Below are 17,628 nucleotides of genomic sequence, written 5' to 3' on the forward strand. Positions count from 1 at the left end.
GCCTCATGACCATTCTACCTCTCTATAGGGAAATGGCTTTTTTTTTTAAAAACACCCCCCCTCGCCCCCTTTCCCTTTCCCTATAAGCCAAGCCTGGCCAAGAGCACCTCAAGTTTCAAGAGACTGATCAGGACAAGAACTGAGGGACATAGGGTGAATGGGTCTGAGAAGAGAGGGGCGTTTTGGGCGTGTAGTGAGTGTCATTTTTTTTTCATAGTACTACTAAGTCACAAGAAGCCTGCTAGAATCAGGTGTTCAGCAGCCTCTTAAAGGCATGGCGCCTCTTAAAGGGATGAGCCCGATCAGAGACCTTGCACCTCTTAAAGGGATGAGCCTGGGGAAAAGCAAAGGACCCCTTCAAATAAAACAAAAGGTAGAGAGGCCTACAGGATGAGCAGACAGCCTCACTGCAGGAGGCACAGGTGCCAGCAGACTCTGCCTTTAACACCCTCTGCTGCCTCAGCGACAGCGTCCCTCCACCGTCAGTTTCTTGTTACACCCCGGGTTCCCAAAAGCAGGCGCTGAGCATTGGCTGGTGTCCCAAACACTCGGGGACGGGGCAGACTCGCACCCCTCGCATTCCAGACTTGGCTCTACAAAGAAGACGGGCCTGCGCGCGTACCCCTGCATCGCAACCCAAACCAGCTCCTTGGGGCTGGGTCTAAGGAACGACCCCTCAGCAGCAGATTATCTCATGATTAAATCTCTTCCTGCCTCTCTCTTTCCTCACCATGTAAAATGGCAAGGAGACTCCCCACCCCCACCCCGAGCTTTATTACCCCATCCGCCCCTCTGCAGTGTGCATGTCACCATGGTATCTGGGTGATACTCCAAAGCACAGGCCCCTTCATGTGCAGCCACAGGGACTGCAACCCCAAGCTGCGTTTGGGGGCATCCTATAGGGCAGGGCAAGTGCCTACTGCAGGACATATGCTAGGGCAGCCAGGGCTCTCCCAGGACACACAGCTGACCTCCCTATGGCCCTCAGCCTGGATCCCCTATCCCCTTCCTTTCCCTGGTTCCCTACCACCAGGCAGACCCCACTCCCCCATAGTCTGAGTCACCCTATCAGGTGTCTCTGGGAGAGTCCCCGGGCACATCCTATTCTTCAGGGGTTTCTTAAAGTAAGTCACAGTGGCGTGAAACTGAGCCATATAACCCCAACCCTGTGGAGGAGAGCATCAGCCGTGAGTCCTGCCAGAGAGGAAAGGGGGCTCCAAGAACGGGGGAGGGGGGAATATGACTTGCAGCATCTCATCAGCATCATGATGCACCCAGGATGCTCTGAAAGGTCCCATGCAGGTGAGATTCTGGGGTGCCCTTCAACCGAGCCCCAGGACAGCGAGGCGGGGAAGAGGGTGGCACAAAAAGGCCCTATCCTGCTTCTCCAGCAGCCCTTGAATTTTGTGCTCCCCCTGTGCACGTGTACATCCCCTGCCCAGTGGGGACTCCTGGTTATGGAGATAAGTGGCATTAACTGGGTTCAAATACCTTGATGCAATTAAAAGCTCCTCTTGGAGTCTGAGGGCTTAGAAAGCCAGTCCAGGCCACAGATATAGCTTTACCGACCACAAGCTCTGTTCTGTTTCCCTCACTGGAGGTTGCCAGCCCACTTGGAAATCAATGGCAGCTCTCCAATGGCTGCCGTCTGCCTTGCCCTTAATCTCTGCTCCCACTAGTGTGGGAGTGAAGCTCTCTGCTTTGGGGATTCGCCCCATAAACCCTGATCTGGGCTCTGAAGGGCACTGGGGCCAGTCACCCAACAAAAGGGTGGGTTCTCACTGGGTTTGAATGTAGAAGAGGTTCCCAGAACCAGGCAGCAGGGCACCCTTTCATCTCTAATGGGGTTGATCACAGCGAGTAGGGCTGGTCTGGAGTTTCCCCACCAGGAAATGCGGATTTGTGGAAAGTGAAACATTGCACAGAGAAGGGCATCAATTTCAACAACATTTTGTACAGAGGAAAATGCAACAGAGCATTCCCATGGAAGTTGACCGGGGTCGTACGGTTTTTTGTTTCTATTTTTGAAGGAAGTTCAATAGCCAAATATAACAGCAAATTTTTTAAAAGTCAGCATTGGAATGAAACATTTTGATTCACCCAAAACAAAAGAGGGAGGGCGGATTTTGGTTTTGCAGGACATTTTGAAATTTTCGTTCCATTTCAGAATGAAAAAAAAAATGGAAAAAGTCGGTTCCCACCCTGCTGTGAGCACCAGGTTACAGGTTCAAATCCAGCCTAGGGCAAAATGTGATTTTGGCAGCCCCTCTGTGTAATGAGTTTCTGGGTCTCAATTAACGTCCCCTAGGATGGGACACCCCTGGGGCATGACATCCAGCAAGGCAAGCTTCTCTCATGTGCCAAACCCTGCCCTAAGGGACTCCCATTGGGGTGCAGGGGAGAGACCCCACATCATGGTTATTCGTTCCTTGGCCACTTTACTCAGACAGTCAACAAGGGGACCAATTAGCGCCTGTTTGTAGCAGAGGGATGGCTGGGAGGTAGATCAGAACTGCTTCTAGCACAGGCGAGTTCTGAGCTCGTACTAATTGCCTGCCTGTTGCATGTGTTCAGACTCTAGCTTGTCACTCCCCGCTCCCCACCCTTTGGCATCAGCTGAAACCAATTATCAACTGTTTTATATCCAGGTTCCAATACAGGCGAATGGTAACAACACAGTCTCATGCCAACATGCCACTGGTCTTTCCACTTGATGCCTTGTACAGAGCATGAGGCCAGCTTCCAGCAATATAGAGAGAAATTCAGAGCACAGGAGGCAGCCTTGCTGGGCTGAGCCAGTGGGGCTAAAGGGACAAATAAGAACTCAGCGCTGTCCCTCTGGAGGGGTGGAATCTCAAACAAGAACTCAAAAGGAGAGAAAGCAGAAGGAGCTGGGGTCAGACACCCCTGGGCTGAAATACCCCACCATGGAGGCCTGCGGATCCACCCACAGACCCCTGTATCCCACTGCAAAGGGTTAATAGAAACTGGGGGGGAAGGATCCCTGATCTGACACACCTGGACTGTTTGAAAGCATCAGGGGGCATCTACAAGCAGAAGCATTTCCCAGCTACTGCCTGTTTGGCTGATTTCTGTAATGATTTTCTGCAGGTGTCTGGTTTCTTTGACCTATTTCATGTAATTGTTTAATCAGCTTGGTTTTGCTGTGTACAGTTTTGAGTTGGGCACACTGACAATAAGCGAATGAACTGTCTCGGATACATGTTTGCAAGGGTGACCTAGGAATCTCAGCAGTTAGACTTAGATACTATGTACAGTAAGGAGCGCCACAGAAAAACCTCAAATAGAAAGACAAACTGACAGAGGGAGGAGTACCTATGGCAAAAGAGAGTGTGTAGGGTGATTAGACAGACACAGGCAAAGGGGTCAGAAATCATTTGTCCCCAGGGATTCATTATAACCCTCTGCTAACTGCATGGAACCCCTCCTGCTGCTTTTTCATATCCAGGTGCCCTTGTCTCTGCTGTACCTAGTTCTCCAGGTGGGGAGAGGGTTAAACGCCAATAAGCCAAGCAGAACTCCAAGGTACCCAACTCCCTCTGCATTTATTTCCCATAGCAGCAGGACACAGCTCAGCTCCATCCTTGGTTTCAAGAAGTTCCCCCAGAGCATGGGGGTGCTCAGGGCTAGCTATTGGTTGGGGTTCATCTCTAGTGTTTCAGGGGCTCTTTTTCCTCTAGCAGCCAATTAACACAAGTTCTGGATTTCTTCCAGCGTTTTCTCCACCCAGAGGCTGAAGCAGCCTGACCAGACCAGACCTGGAGGCCCCCCATAGGCGATAGAAAAACCCCTGTCAGAAACAGAAAACACTCCCAGGCCCCATGTCTAGCCTCGATCAGAATGACAAACAGTGCCGAAACTCACGTCCAAAGGGGAACAGCCAGTGCTTTCACTGCGGCTTCCTGCGCTCACTCCGAGCCTCTCTGCCATAGGAGCATGTCGAGGGAGATGGGTGCTGCCGGGGAGCCATGTGTCCCACCTGCCCTCAGCTAGTCACCCCTCCTCACTTGTCTCCATGACACCCAGTCAAGATGTCATCACCTAGAGAGCATTAGGAAGAAGGGCAAATGAGCAGCCTGCACCCAGGTGTGCTGGTAAGTAGCGGCTAGAGCAGGAGCCTGAGAGTCTGGACTCCTGAGTTCCATTCCTGGCCACAGGAGAAGTGTGTTCCAGTGCACAGATCCTCAGCCAGGAGGGTCATGACTCTGGAGGGGGAGGGATGGTAAACCAGGTGTCAACGGGTTGTGACCACCATGATTACCCCTGCCCTATTGCTAAATGGAAGTGAGGTCCTGTATGGCAAAGATTGAGAACCACGACTTCAGGGGTTAGAGCGGCGGTACTGGTGGTCAGGCACCTGGTTTCTATTCCCAGCCCTGCAACTGGAGTGGTGTCGAGTGGTGTCTAGTGGTTAGATCACACGGCCTGGGTTCTATTTCCAGATCTACCACTCAGGCACTAGGACAAGTTACTTCCCCTGTCAGTGCCTCAGTTTCTCCTTTTTGTCACACAAGCAAAGTCATGTCAACCTAGTGGGCGGTGAGTTTGGAGGCTTAACATTTGCAAAGTGCTTAGAGATATGCTATGGAGAGAGTGCTGTAGAAATTCAAAGGATTCAATATTATTATGAATTAATGCTGCCAGCAGACACAGATCCCGCCCCACTTCTATACCAGGTGAGCTTTTTATAAAGACAGACTTTTTTTTTTAAACTAAACCCTTCAGTTTGCTCCAATCCCAGTCTGTCTGGGACTCAGCAAGATCCATGTACCCTTCAGAACACAGAGAGCCGGCTAACCCCATCCATCTCCTGTAACTCTGCAGCTCACGAACCTAAGGGGAATCCCATTACAACCCCTGAAGGCTATTGCTTTTAGTACTTGTAAGTCCTGATGCTGCTGTGGCTGGCACCTTCCTGAGGACATGTTTTTGGTTAAAAAACAGTGGTGTTTGGGGATGTGGGTCCCCAGAGAGGGGAGAAAAGGGGCTAGGAAATAGAAAAGGAACATAGGTTCCCCTTAAAATGTGGGATACAGACTCCTTTAACAACCCCCACATCCTCCAACATGCCCTTGCCACCTCCGTCACTCCACCTTTCAAACCACATCCTTTTCCCAGCTCTAAAATCCCCCCCATAAACTACCCTACCTCTCACACCTCGTCTCTGATGAACCCCAGCCAGCCTCCTCTCTGCCCCCTCAGCCTAATCATCCCTCACACCCTAGGTAAGCAACTGGTGGGCTCTGGGCCATGTCCTTCTGAGAAACCAGCAGCTGGCATGCACCTGGCCTGGGAGCTTGGACTTCTTAGTGGGCCAAAAGTAAGTTTTTGGGGGAGTGGGAGTTGTGGCTCTCTTACCCTTCTTCCCCACCCCCTACACCCCCAGTTGGTCCAGCCAGAGCAGAGGGAGCAGTGAAAGGAGCTAAGTTCTTGCACCTACCTGAATGGAAGGTATTCCCAGATCCCGGGGAGGGGAACTTCTATCCTCTGCCACCTGGACCCCTCCGGGCTCGGGCAGTCTCAGAGCAGCTGGGGATTGAGTTTCTCATTGTGTCTCCTTGCCCTCCTTGTTGGTAGCATAGCCTGGGAGCCAGCTGAAGGCTCTGCGAGCTGCCAACAAAGAGGCTGCATTTAAACAACAGACATAATTATGCTTTTGATACCGTCTGCTAAAAATACAGCTCTGTTCAGTGCTGCAAGCCATGTGTGTGCGGGCTCACATGGCCCCTGAATAGCAGCAGCTGACTCAGGCAGGGGGAAGGGGGGCCTGTGGAGAAAGGAGGAGGGAGAGGCAGACGGAGGTGAGGGAGGGAAAGGGAGAGACAGCGAGGCATGGTTGGACACACACAGAGTGAGGGAATCCAAGCCAGGCTTCGGTGCCAGTGTCAGATGGGGACAGGGCTCCTCTGGCTCGGGCTTGTGGAGTCTGTCCCTGTCTCAGGTGGTGGTGGGGCTCCCTCAGGCTGGATCAGGGCCAGTCACAGAGGGGGAAGGGGCTCCCTCGGTATATGGGCTGGGGCCAAGCAGTGCCCCATCCATCTGGGCTGGTGAGAGAAGAATCACAGAAAGGAGTTTGGCTTTTATCCCTCACCCTGCTCTGCCCTTTTGGGCATCACAGGAGACATAGACCTTCCTGCGAATGCCCCCAGCAGGGCACAGAGATCTGGGGTGGCTGCTGAGGACCAGTGTGCTCCTAGGCTGCGTGGGGAGAGGGAGGGGCAAGGTGCCGGAGCTGCCAGCCCCAGAAGGACCAGGGAGAGCCGTGCAGTCAGCAGGAAACCAGCCTCCATAATTCCCCTTCCCAACCCGAGTGAGTTCTCAGCAGCTCTCTCTCTCTCAAATCCTGCTCTGGGCATCCAGAAAGAGAGAGGGAGGAGATGGACTGGGGGTGGGGGGTCACTTATGGAGGGTCCTAAGAGGCAGAGTGGAGGAGAAGGGGAACAGTCAGGGATCAGAAGAGGAGAATGGGTAAAAGTTGGTGGGCGGGGGGGAGATGGACTGTTGGGGATTTCCAAGTATACAGCTGTTTGCAGTTCCCTGGGGAACAAAAGCTCTAAGGAACCCCCACCCTCCATCCATTTCCCTGCTCCTAGCACTGGATCCCAGTCCTGTCCCTAACCCAGACACCCAACTGACAGAGCACAGCCATTCCATTCCTAGCACCCGAGGCAGGAAGAAAACCGATCACTCACTGCCCTTGTTTGCGGTTTCACTCCTACATGGGGAGGGGAAGAGGCAACCCCCAGTACACTTGCTGCCTCATGCCTCCTATTAACTCAAACAAAACAGCCACACGAAGCAGTTCCTCTGTCCACATGAGGCTACAGCCCCCCAAAATCTTCCCTTGCCCAATGCTGAAAAAATAACAACAACCAACCAACCCATCCACCCCTTTAACTCCCCTACTTCAAAAGCCACTGCCCTCCCCTGAGCACACCTGGCTGCTGGTTTGCAATCACTTGCCCCTTTCCCAGCTGAGTCTGATAATGGAACAGGGCTAGTTGGCCCCAGGCCCGCTAGCCCTTAAAGGGGCAGGCCAAACTGTTACAACTCCCTCAAGTCATTCTCTGCACCCTGTCCCCCACACCTTCACCCTGCTCGACAAGTGCACAAGCCCAGCTTGTGGGTTTGCCACACCTCCTGGGTCAGGTGTGGGTTCTCTTCTATCCAAACCGGGCCTGGGTCAGGCACAAGTTATCTTTTAATAGACCTAATAGCCCCCCATCACCCCACCCAGCTAATTGATTCCAGGTTGTGCCCCCATTTAGCATTCAGGTAAAGATCTTTCCTATTGCCTGGCTCACTGATGGGCTTCTCTGGAGGGGATGCAGCTGCCAGGGGTGAGGAAAGGGGCTTGCATGCAGCGTTGGAAGGGTTAATGCAGACAGAAGGTGCCGGTATCAGACAGCCAGGGCAAGTGGGGTGCCACCTGGGCTGACCGAAACGGACAGCTTGGACAGGAAGGGAGCTCGCTTCACTCTTTGCAAGGAAGAGACCATCTGGAGCCCTACAGGGAGCTGGGGAGCCCATTGCAGAAGCCTTGCTATGGTACTGACCCATCTCTCCCTTGGGGTTTCAAGGCCTGTTCCCTCCATTCCTATCCACAGGCTGGCAGTGCAAGTAGCAGGGCTGTCAGGTTAACTCCTTGAATGTTGCCAGCCATTCCCAGTAGCTGCATTTAGAGCACACCAGGTATACCTTGGCAGAGCACCTCTGCTGTGCCAGGGGTGGGCTGGCAGAACAGTACACAGGGAACTGTTAGGGGCAGGGCACACCTCTCCCTCTGTGCATGGTAAAAAGCACAAAGATACAGATGTGAATGGTCACCTGCGGTCTGGAGTAAGCCCCAGCAGCTCGCTTATTACACAGACTGACGCAGCCCAGAGGGACCAGCAGCAACAGTATTAAGGGAGGTGTTTGCCAAATGCTGTGTGGCATGCCGGCTGGGGGAGGCATCAGACAGTCCTGGTTGGTAACTTCCTTTGGGCGCACAGCCAAGACCTCCCCAAGGACTAAGAGTCCAGCAGAGATTTGGTCTTTGCATCCTGTTAAGGAATAAACAACCCATCTTATCTCCCTCCCCCAGTTATTGACCTCTAGCATCAAGCAGGGGCAGGTGCCAGCCCAGATGCATTGAGATTGTCTGACCTGAAACGTGGCTGCCTGACGAGCTGCAGGTGAATGTTCATCCCTGGGGAAAGCGGGTTCATATGCAGTCCGATCTGAGCAATGGCCGGCTCTGTTTAGGGCTAGTTTGGCCCAGTTTGTTAAGAGAATCTATCGTCTGTTCAGAGACCCCCTTGGGAAGCAGAGTCTTTGTCTGCTGGTGGCTGGTAAGGCCCCTGTATCCAGGGAGGCAGGCGTTAGCATGACCTTGGTCCCATCTGCTGGGAGATGCCATGGTCTTGCTGAGATGGGGGGAAGGCAGGACCCAGGATGGCCATTCTCTGCCAGGTGAGAACTCAGGTGCTAGCTAGTGGCCCTTCTTAAAGGCCCTGTTCCTGGCACAACCCCCCCTTCTTCCATCCTTTGAGTAGCTCTCCCAGTGCCTAGCAGGGCAGGTGAGGGACCTACGCAACTCATCCCCTCCCTACTCAGCCATTGTAGACTGTAAGGGCAGACAGGACCATCGCTGACCTCCTGCACCTGGCAGGCCACAGAACCTCGCCCACCAAATCGACACCCAGCTAAACCCTTTTACCTTTGGCAGGTCCAAGAGTACAGAGCGTTCCGTTCCTCTGGCTCTTGTCCTTCCCAGCTTCACCCTCCCACCACCTGCACATGCGCTTAACTGGCATAACAGCCAAGGACTGTCAGTAACCAGCTGGGGCAACATGGGGCTGCCCCCAGGCGAGCACCATGTTCCTGCTCCCCAGGGAACGGTGTATCCCTCCCTCCCAGAAGAATTTGGCCTATTTGGTCAGCATGATGCAGCAGCCATCAGCCTGTGGGACACTGAACCCTCCCCCACATCCAACCCACAGAGGCTGGCTGAGGTTGTCTGTGTGTCTATGTGTGTGGGGGGATCCCACATGAGGCGCTTCGGACACCAGCTCATGCTTAGCCACGTCCTCCTGGTATACCAGAAGCTGCCCTGTCTCCACCCTCTTAGGAAGCACCATGAGGAGGGTTGTGGGACCTATCTGACCAAGCTGAGTGAGGAGCAGGACCAAAGAATAGGCAGCCCAAGGGCTGCTTTACATCATCCCCAAGACCCCTTGTTGTGGGGAAAACATGCTTGAAGAGGATTTCCAAAGCATTGGTGGTGGATAAAGGGACATCCATCCAATGAGCAAGGAAGAGGCATGATCTTCTAGATGATCCACTAGACTGGGAATCAGGAGATCGGGGTTCTATGCTTGACTCTGCCACAGATTCCCTGGGTGATCTTGGGCAAGTCAAATCATCTATCTGTGCCTCAATTTTCCACCTGTAACATGGGGAGAATAACCCCTCCTTTCTCTCACCCTTTGGCTTTGTCTATTCAGACCATGAGCTCTTTGAGGTGGAGACTCTCTCTCACTCCAAGTGTGTACAGCATCTAGCGTAGCGGGGCCCCATTATCATTGGAGGCCTCTGGCTGCTCCTGGAATACCCCTAATAACCAGTGCACTTGAGCAGCGGGGCTTTCTCTTTTCATCCAGGCTGCCAAGTGCTCCGCACCCACCACTGAGGCCAGATTTTCAACAGAGCCCCGTGCCCACCATAAACTCAGACTCATGCATTCTTCTGAAAAACGGAGCTACTCCCTCTCAGGTCATGGCAGGCAAGTGGGGAGGCAGGAGGGGATGAAAGAACCCGCTTCCCTCAAAAAAAGGTCAGTTAGATTTTATATTGTTTAAAAAGCCCAACCACTAAGAGCATGACCCTGCTTGGCAGAGGATTCAGAGAGCCCAGACAGCCCTTGCAATTCAAACAGAATCAGCAGAGGCCACTAACAACAGTCCTGCTCGGCGGTTCATCAGTAAAAGTACCCCTGCCCCAGAAACCCCGCACGCTTCAACAAAGGGACTAGGGGAGACCCCAGCACAGATTCAACTACCACCCCAGCCCAAGTGGGCTCCTCCCTGTCTGACACCGGTACAGACCCCATTACCTGCTCCCCCCCCGCCCCAGCCTGAGAGAGCCCCCTCCCTGTCTGACACTGGCTTTATTAGCGATCACTTTTCATCTGGCATGGCCACAGGGCTCAGAGGAATCCTGGCTGGAGTCTCCTGCCTCTGGAATATACTCCCTGCAGAGCACTGCACGGACATTGTCCCTGTATTTCTGTCAATGAAGCGTTAACAGGACAAGGAAAACCCGGCCAAATACCTCTTCTGAAAAGGTCACAGGAGATGAGGGAACAATTGAGAAATCTGGCCTAAAACCTTTTGGTGCCGAAGGCCAGGCACTGTGTGTGCATGGAACCCAAGCCAATGCAGAGGGTCCACACATCCCCTCTAGCGAGGACTCCTGGGTTCTATTCCTGGCTTTGCCATGGGATAGTCCATGGAAAATGGCTGCCCATGCTGCGTACAGATGCTGGCAGGGAAGCCTGGCTGGTCAGAGATGGGGAGTAGCAGGAAGATGTCGACGCAGGTCAGCAACCTGGCCCTCACTTCTGTCTGCAATACAGTGGTTTTCATGGACCCCTGCAGACTATGTCCAAGATTTGCAAAGGGGTCTGCAGCTCCCTTTGAAATTCTTTAGTAGTCTGCAAATAAAAAGAGGTTGAAAACCCCTGCTCTAGTACATTCACTCAGAGACCGAGCGCTGGGGAAGCTGATTAGAGAGACGTGAGCAGCCCTGGGCTCAAAGATTAGTGGCCTCCTGTAACCCCCGCAAAGGGAACATCAAGTGCTCAGCTGTTCGTGGCCTCGCCTGGGCAGGGGGGTTTTACAAAGGGAACAGAGGGGCTGGCTCTTGGTGAGATAGCAAAGGGAGAGTGAATACAGCAGAGCCCCTGAGTTTGGATCTGACTAATGACCGGGGCTATGCAGGAGAAGCTAGCTCATGTCTGGCCTTGGAATCTGTGACTAATAAGTGAAATGAGTTTGGTGGTTTTCAGTCTAATCGAAAATGGCTGTTTGGGCAGTACCACTGCATGGCTTGGGGTAAGCAGCAGCGTCCGCTCAGACAGACCAGAGCATGACTGCAGGTCACGACTGAGAGGTCAGAGAGCTGCGGGGAGAGGGCTGTGGGTTGGGACAGAGGGGTGTTGGCAGCACACGGAGGGGAACTTTGCACATTACCTGCCCCCACAATGCTTGGGTCTAACCAGCCTCTGTCAAAATTCTCCTAGAAACTTTAAAAGGAGGGGAAACCTGGCCCTTCTGAGCAGGCGAGGAGGGGGGTGGTCACATCTCCCTTCTGCTATTGCCTCTGCACTGATGTGGAGTGCAGGCCCCGCTCAGTTACCCGAGGACAGATAGGACCCTGGCAGCAGGTTTGGTGACTGGAAAGAAACTTCTCCACGGCTGGGCAAGCTCAGGTCAGCTTGATAATTGCTCCGCTGGCCTCATGCCAAAGGGGAGATTATGGTTTTGCTGACTGCGAACTGGCACAGGCCAGGGAGCTGACACAGCTGGTATCAGTGTCTGGCACTGGACGAGGGGCGGGGGAAGGGTCCTGCTGCCTCTGTCCTCAGCAGCACCTGCTGGGGAGACACACCGCAAGCAGCTCCTCGGGTTGGGGATGTGAGGAGCAATGGGCAGACTTTGGCCAGCTCTTCCTGGGAAAGGAACCTTCTCCATGCCCCTCCTTGGGGTCCGCATCCTAGGCAGGACTCTGCCAGGAGGTTTCTCCTCTTAAGATGGGAGCCAGATGTTCTCAAGCACTTAGAGCAGCAGGGAGTGGGAGTTAGGACTCCTGGGTTCTATTCCCAGTTCTGCCATTAAGTTGCTCTGTGACCTTGGGGTCCTAACCTCTCCCTACCTCTGTTTCCCCATCTGTAAAATGGGGATAACGATGCCACTTTTCTTCCTGAGACTTATTATGTAAACAGCCTCAGAAACACCCCGTGGTCCCATTGCTCTGTTCACTTCAGCCTAAGGCCCAAACCAGCCAGCGGCTGTGGCTTTCCCCCAGCCCAGGGAGTCTGTGGTTACACTGCGGTTTCTCCTGCAGAGATGGGAGCAAGATGTGCTCGGAATCAGGCCCAAAGTCAGGGAGGGGGCTGAGTCCTAATAGCAGTGGCACACAGAGCTGTAGGTGCTGAGCGATAGGTGCCCAGCACCTCTCAGGATCAAGCCCTCGCCAGCAGCAGAGTTACACAAGCAAAGGGAGCTGAGTCTTCCAGCAGCCAGAAACACCAGGGTGACCTTAACCCTTTAGGAGCCAGAGGCTTGCAAGCACACTGGGATGATGAAATGACCACAGAAATCACAGAGTCCTGTTTCAGCATCCTCCTCCCCGAGCCGTATCCTTGGAGGAACCGCTCTGCCTAAGCAGATTGAGCAGGATTACAGGCAACCTCTGGCCCATTTCCTCCCTGCCCCCCAGCCTTCCTCCTCCGCTACTTTAAGTAATAGTCTCCAAGACGGTTTTACACAGCTAATCCAGCCACCTCCATCTAATCTGCTCCAACGCCCACTGTCTGCTGCGTGGCCCCCCGCAGAGCACCCAAAGCCCTGCCCCACATAACGGCGGCCCGGCTGTGCCTTCCCTCCATACAGCCGGTGGGGTCACCCTTCTTCCCACTGGGTTCCACTGCTTAGCACGCACGCAAGCCCCGCTCACCTCCGGCCCTGGGGCAGAGCGACCACAGATATCCCAGCTGGAGAGGCAGTGAGGAGCCATGGTTTAAAAATAAGGTTGTCCAAAGCTCCTCGTGAGCCAGGATTGGGCTCTCCGCCTGGAAGGTTAGGACATGCAGTTTGTGCAAGCGAGGACGCTGCTGAGGCTGAGCCAGAGAGGGCTTTTCAGGGCGCCGCTTAGGGGAGGAAGCAGCACAGAGGGCTCACCAGGGCCCGGCGGGATTTGGGGGGAGAGTGGCTGACGGGGAGAGAACCAGAATCGCCTCCCTGACACCCTTCCCACCCAGCTGGCTCCCCGCCTCCACCCACCTGAACCTGCCCTTTGGGGGTCTGCACAGCTCCACTCCCTCTGCGCTCTGCCAGCACCAACCCTCGGCCAACAATGGGGAAAAGTACCAGCCATGGGAGGCCTCCTCTTCCCGCCTACATCTCCATGGCCGCACCCTCCTCTGGGGGACAGTGGGGCTGGCTCCAACCCTCTCCCCCTTCAGCACCCTCCTGCAGATGCCCACCGGGCTCCCCGCTGGCTGCTGTGACTCACAAAGCAAACAGAGTGACTGCACGGTCAGTTTGTGGCCTAGCCCTCCTCTCATCAGACTGTTGGCTCCTCGGGGCAGGGACCTGGCTGTCTAGCACCCTGCCCCTCCCCAGCACTACACCCACGAGCATTGATGTAAGCAGCTACATGTGATGGAGGGCCACGGAGTGCCTGGCCCCTTGTCTGCAGGGCTTGGCGTAGAAGGGGATGGGTGGATGGAACAGACTGGAGGGCCCAGAAGGGGGCAAAGGCCAAGGAAGGAGGAGAGAGGGGCCAAGGAGAAATGGGATGAAACTGAGCAGAGCACAGGCTGAATAGGATGCCCCAGCAGTGAGCTCTGCAGCCTGAGGAAGCACTTTGCCCAGAGAACAGTGAGAAACCTGTGGGTGGAGGCTTCGGAGACACTGGACAAAGCCCCAGCATGCAGGGAACAACCCTGCCTTGGCTTGGGGCACAGAAGGAAGGAGAGATGGCCCTCTCACTCTCTGCTTGCTACAGGGCCAAGGCAGCACCGCCAGCCCAGAGCAGGAGGGGAGACTGGGCCCACAGCCATTCCCGGAACACCCCTGGCTCCGTGTTCAGCTGCAGATCCAGGGGTTAACGCGAGGGGGAAGCTGGAGGCTTAGACTAGGCTGAGCACATGTACCCAGCATCCAGGCCTCATGGAGAGACATGAAGCATACAGTGAGAGGGCCGAGTCCAGCATAGACGATTAGGCGTCTCAGAACCAGAGGGCCCAGCAAACCTGGCCCCCCAGGAGGCAAGGCCCCCAGTAAGTTACCCACATGCACTAGGGGCTGAGGGGCAGCACCACAGACCCCACATCTGCACTAATTTACTTACAGAGGATAGCAAACCCCGGGCGCTCGGGGGCCCGGCGCCCAGCCCTGCTGTTACCCAGAAGTCCCCAGGAGCCCCACCCAACCTCAGCACCACTTTCGGTGTTACCCAGACTCCCTGGGGTCCCGTCCAGCCCCACATGCAGTGTCCCACAATCCCTACCACACCCGGCCTCAGCTCCACCTTGTCGGTGACCCGGAAGCACTCACACACTGATTGCATTTCCTACGGCCCCGGTCACGCCCATTGGTCCAGGATGGGCAGAGAGGTCCTGGGGCAGCTCCAGGACTTGCTGGTGGAGTAAGGAGATGGCCCCCTCCCAGACCTCTCTACAGGGCCCAACAAACCCTTGTACTTACCAAACCCTCCCTGGCAGCCTTTCCAGCAGCACCCACCATGTCAAGCCCCAGCCAGAGGCACCGGGCACCCTTAGCCATTGCTAGGCATGCCCCGCCTCCCCTAGCCAGGCATCGTCCCAGGTCCACGCAGCCAAGAGCTGCAGGGGGGAAGCTGGCCACCATAACCCTGACCTCTGCATCTACAGCCAGCTTGGAATGAGGTCACGGCCCAAGGCAGCTAGGCTGCAAGGCTCCCTGCTCCTCCTCCAAACCTTCCCTTCCTCCCCTTTCCCCCAGCTGGCCTTCAAACACGCAGTGCAGGAGCTCTTTGCAGAGAGACAGGCCAGCTGGCGGCCCGGCGAGGAGACAGCTACTGCCACACAGTGGGATCCCACGCCTACTGCAGCAAGGGGTGCTCTTCCTCCTCGACCTCCCGATCAGATTCCTCGGGGGTGCGACTCTCCAAGGGGTCTTTGCAGGGATTTGGAAAAGTTAAACGTGTGTTTATGTCCAAGAGATGAGTAAGGACAAGGCAGAGCCGGCCCCTACCTTGTGCTCCAGCTGTACTGCCCGGCTTTTCAACCACCTCCTGCCACTCCTGGGCAAAGCAACTTCTCCCCAGCCAGGACTGGCATCACACGGCCCAGCCCAGTTGCTACCTGGATACACTCCAGGATCTGAAACCCTCCTGTGCCTGGAAGTCAGACTCAGCATCACCAAATGCTATCAGCGCTGAGGAGCCCAACTGTATCTCCCCAGCGATGCTCCTCCATCCCCCTGGCATGGCTCCTGGCAGGGGCAAAGGTGAACAGCCCGCCATCCCCCACCCGCCTCAGTGCAGAGCAGCGGTTCTGAGGCTGCACCTAGAGCATCTGATTTGCTGTACTCAAACCAAAAGTCACACACGACAGCTGAACGCCCTTTCCTCTCCTCCCTGTGCAGGCCCCAGCAGCCGCCGAGACTAGGCCCTCAGCCTGGGGGCTGCTCCCTCCCTTGCCCCTATCCATAGTCTGCCACAGATTTAGGAACAAGAAAGCTCACAACCTCAGGCTCCCATGTGGCACAGGAAGGAGATTCTCCAGCTCTGATCAACCCTGTGCTCCATGCAGCCTGGTCCCGCTTGCAGCCTTCAAGAGAAGGTGCAAGAAACCCTCGGTGGGACAATTATAAAATCAACTGCCCAGAAAGTGACTCCGGTCAGGAAGAAAGTCAGTGATCAGCTTGTGCCCTGAAGCAGGAAAGTTTTTGTTCTTCCTATTTCTGTAACCTGTCTACCATAGCTGAGGGCATTCTCCTTGATTACATAAGTGTCCAATCTTTTGACTGCTAAGATGGCCTGGAGCAACATAGCATGGGGCCATGAGTTCCACATGTTAATTGTGCAAAAAAAAAAAAAAAAAAAAAAGTCTTTTATCAGTTTTAAATGTGTTACCTTTCAGTTTTATTAAATTTCCCCTTCATCTTGTGTTATGAAAGAATAAAGAGGAACAGCTGGTCTACCTTCCTCATTTCATTCATTATCTTACATACCTCTAGCCACCCAGTCCCTCTCATTCATACACTCTCTAAAGGAAACAGGCCTGGTCTTTCCATTCTTTCTCCATTTTTCTAGGGTGTTGGAAGTTTATTTTGTGTGCACTCCCCCCCGCCCCCCACTTCCTGCAGTGTTCTTTTGGAGGCAGACGGGACTACTCCAGCTGAGGGTGTACCGTTACTGAAAATCTCTCATGATAGGAGGTATTATTTTCTAGGCTATTCCTCATGCAGCCTAGCATTTTGGTTGCCTTCCAGCGCTTGCTGCATTCTGCACTAGAGTCTTCACTGAGCGGTTCACAGTGCCACAGGAAGCAAGCACGCAGGCAGAGTTCATTTAGAACCTAACAAAGTTATTCCCTCCAATGTTTACAATTTAATCCAGCAGCAGCAGGCTGCCCATTCACCTAACTTAGGGGGAGGGCTCTGAAGTTCCCCACTCTTGATTCGCCTAAATAATTGTGTCATTTTCACATTTTGCCTCCTCCTGGTTCATCCTCTTTTCCAGATCACCATTAGTACTCGTTTTATAGTAGCACCTAAGAGCCCCGATCACAAACCAGGGCCCTATGCGCTAGGCACTGTACAAACAGAACAAAGAGAAGATCTTACACATGCTTTAGACACCAGTGCTAGAGGGGAACGCTCTGCTCCCCCCCGTTGCTTTCTATTATACTAACAGTTAAGCATTTCTGCCTACTCTCTTTTCTATCATTAGCCACTTTCTCATGTAGGACAGTACTTTGCCTCTCAACTCCAGGACTATTTCGGTTCCTTAGCCAGCTCTTTTGAAGGACTTTGCCTAAGGCCCTTTGGAAGTCCAAAGAAGCAATTTCATCTGGTACTCCTTCACCCACTCCTTTGTGGACATGTTATAAAGACTACCTGTAGTACATTTTCTTATCTAGAAGCTGTGCTGTTTTGTAGCTATCACATCCATCTAGGAGTTTTATAGTCATCTCATCCCAGCTGCAGTAAGGATCACCAGCATAATTCCCAGCATTGGCCTCAACAACTCTTTTAAGATAACTACAACAGTTGCTGGCCCTGGGACACAGACGGTTCTACCCCAGGGACAAGGCACTGTTCTGAGATTCATCTCAGCTGGAACAGGAGCATTTGCTGCCCTACGTACAGTTTTCCACCCACCCTGCCTTTGCCCATGATGGTGGATTTGCTTGGATGACTTTTTAGACTAAAATTTCATTCCCCAGCATAGCACCCTGTCTAAACAGCCAGCAGCATTTCAATCCCATGCAGGGTGCTCACTTGTGATTAGAAAGGGGGAGTGGAATGCCCACTCCTTGTATGGCTTTATCATGGGGAAACTGAGTCACCAAAAAAAAAAATCTATACAAGGGGAATACCCACCTTATGGAGTTGGGAGAAAGCAGGTGCCTTTAAAACATTTCAGACCCTCTACTAGAAGGCATATGGGAAGAGTACAGCTGCATTAAAAATACTTCACTCTGGAGGCCCCCTGTCCTGGGTGCTGTACAGACACGGCGGCTGGGGTTGCTAACGGACCCCAACTCCAAGACCCTGAGCCTGCAGGCCACACTGCTGTGCTTTGTTCTTGAGAGGGGACAATTTTTGACTCAAAAGAAACTCCCACACCAGC

The 17,628-nt window shown here is 53.9% G+C and overlaps 1 protein-coding gene across 3 annotated transcripts in view; it reads right to left on the minus strand.

Moving 5' to 3' along the window:
* HR (HR lysine demethylase and nuclear receptor corepressor) overlaps positions 1–6,347 on the minus strand; it is a 48,064-nt gene extending 41,717 nt beyond the window's left edge. Inside the window, exons 1-2 of one of the 3 annotated variants that reach the window (XM_073324971.1) lie at positions 5,462–6,347; positions 3,886–4,062 (exon numbers count right to left, since the gene is read on the minus strand). In XM_073324971.1, the coding sequence (XP_073181072.1) occupies positions 3,886–3,951 (66 nt within the window). In that variant the 5' untranslated portion in view covers positions 3,952–4,062; positions 5,462–6,347. The remainder of the gene's footprint in view (positions 1–3,885; positions 4,063–5,461) is intronic. The other 2 variants (XM_073324973.1, XM_073324975.1) reach the window with 2 other exon arrangements.
* Positions 6,348–17,628: the final 11,281 nt, after the last annotated feature.

The sequence above is a fragment of the Lepidochelys kempii genome, chromosome 26, assembly GCF_965140265.1.
Source record: "Lepidochelys kempii isolate rLepKem1 chromosome 26, rLepKem1.hap2, whole genome shotgun sequence".
NCBI classification, from domain to species: domain Eukaryota; kingdom Metazoa; phylum Chordata; order Testudines; family Cheloniidae; genus Lepidochelys; species Lepidochelys kempii.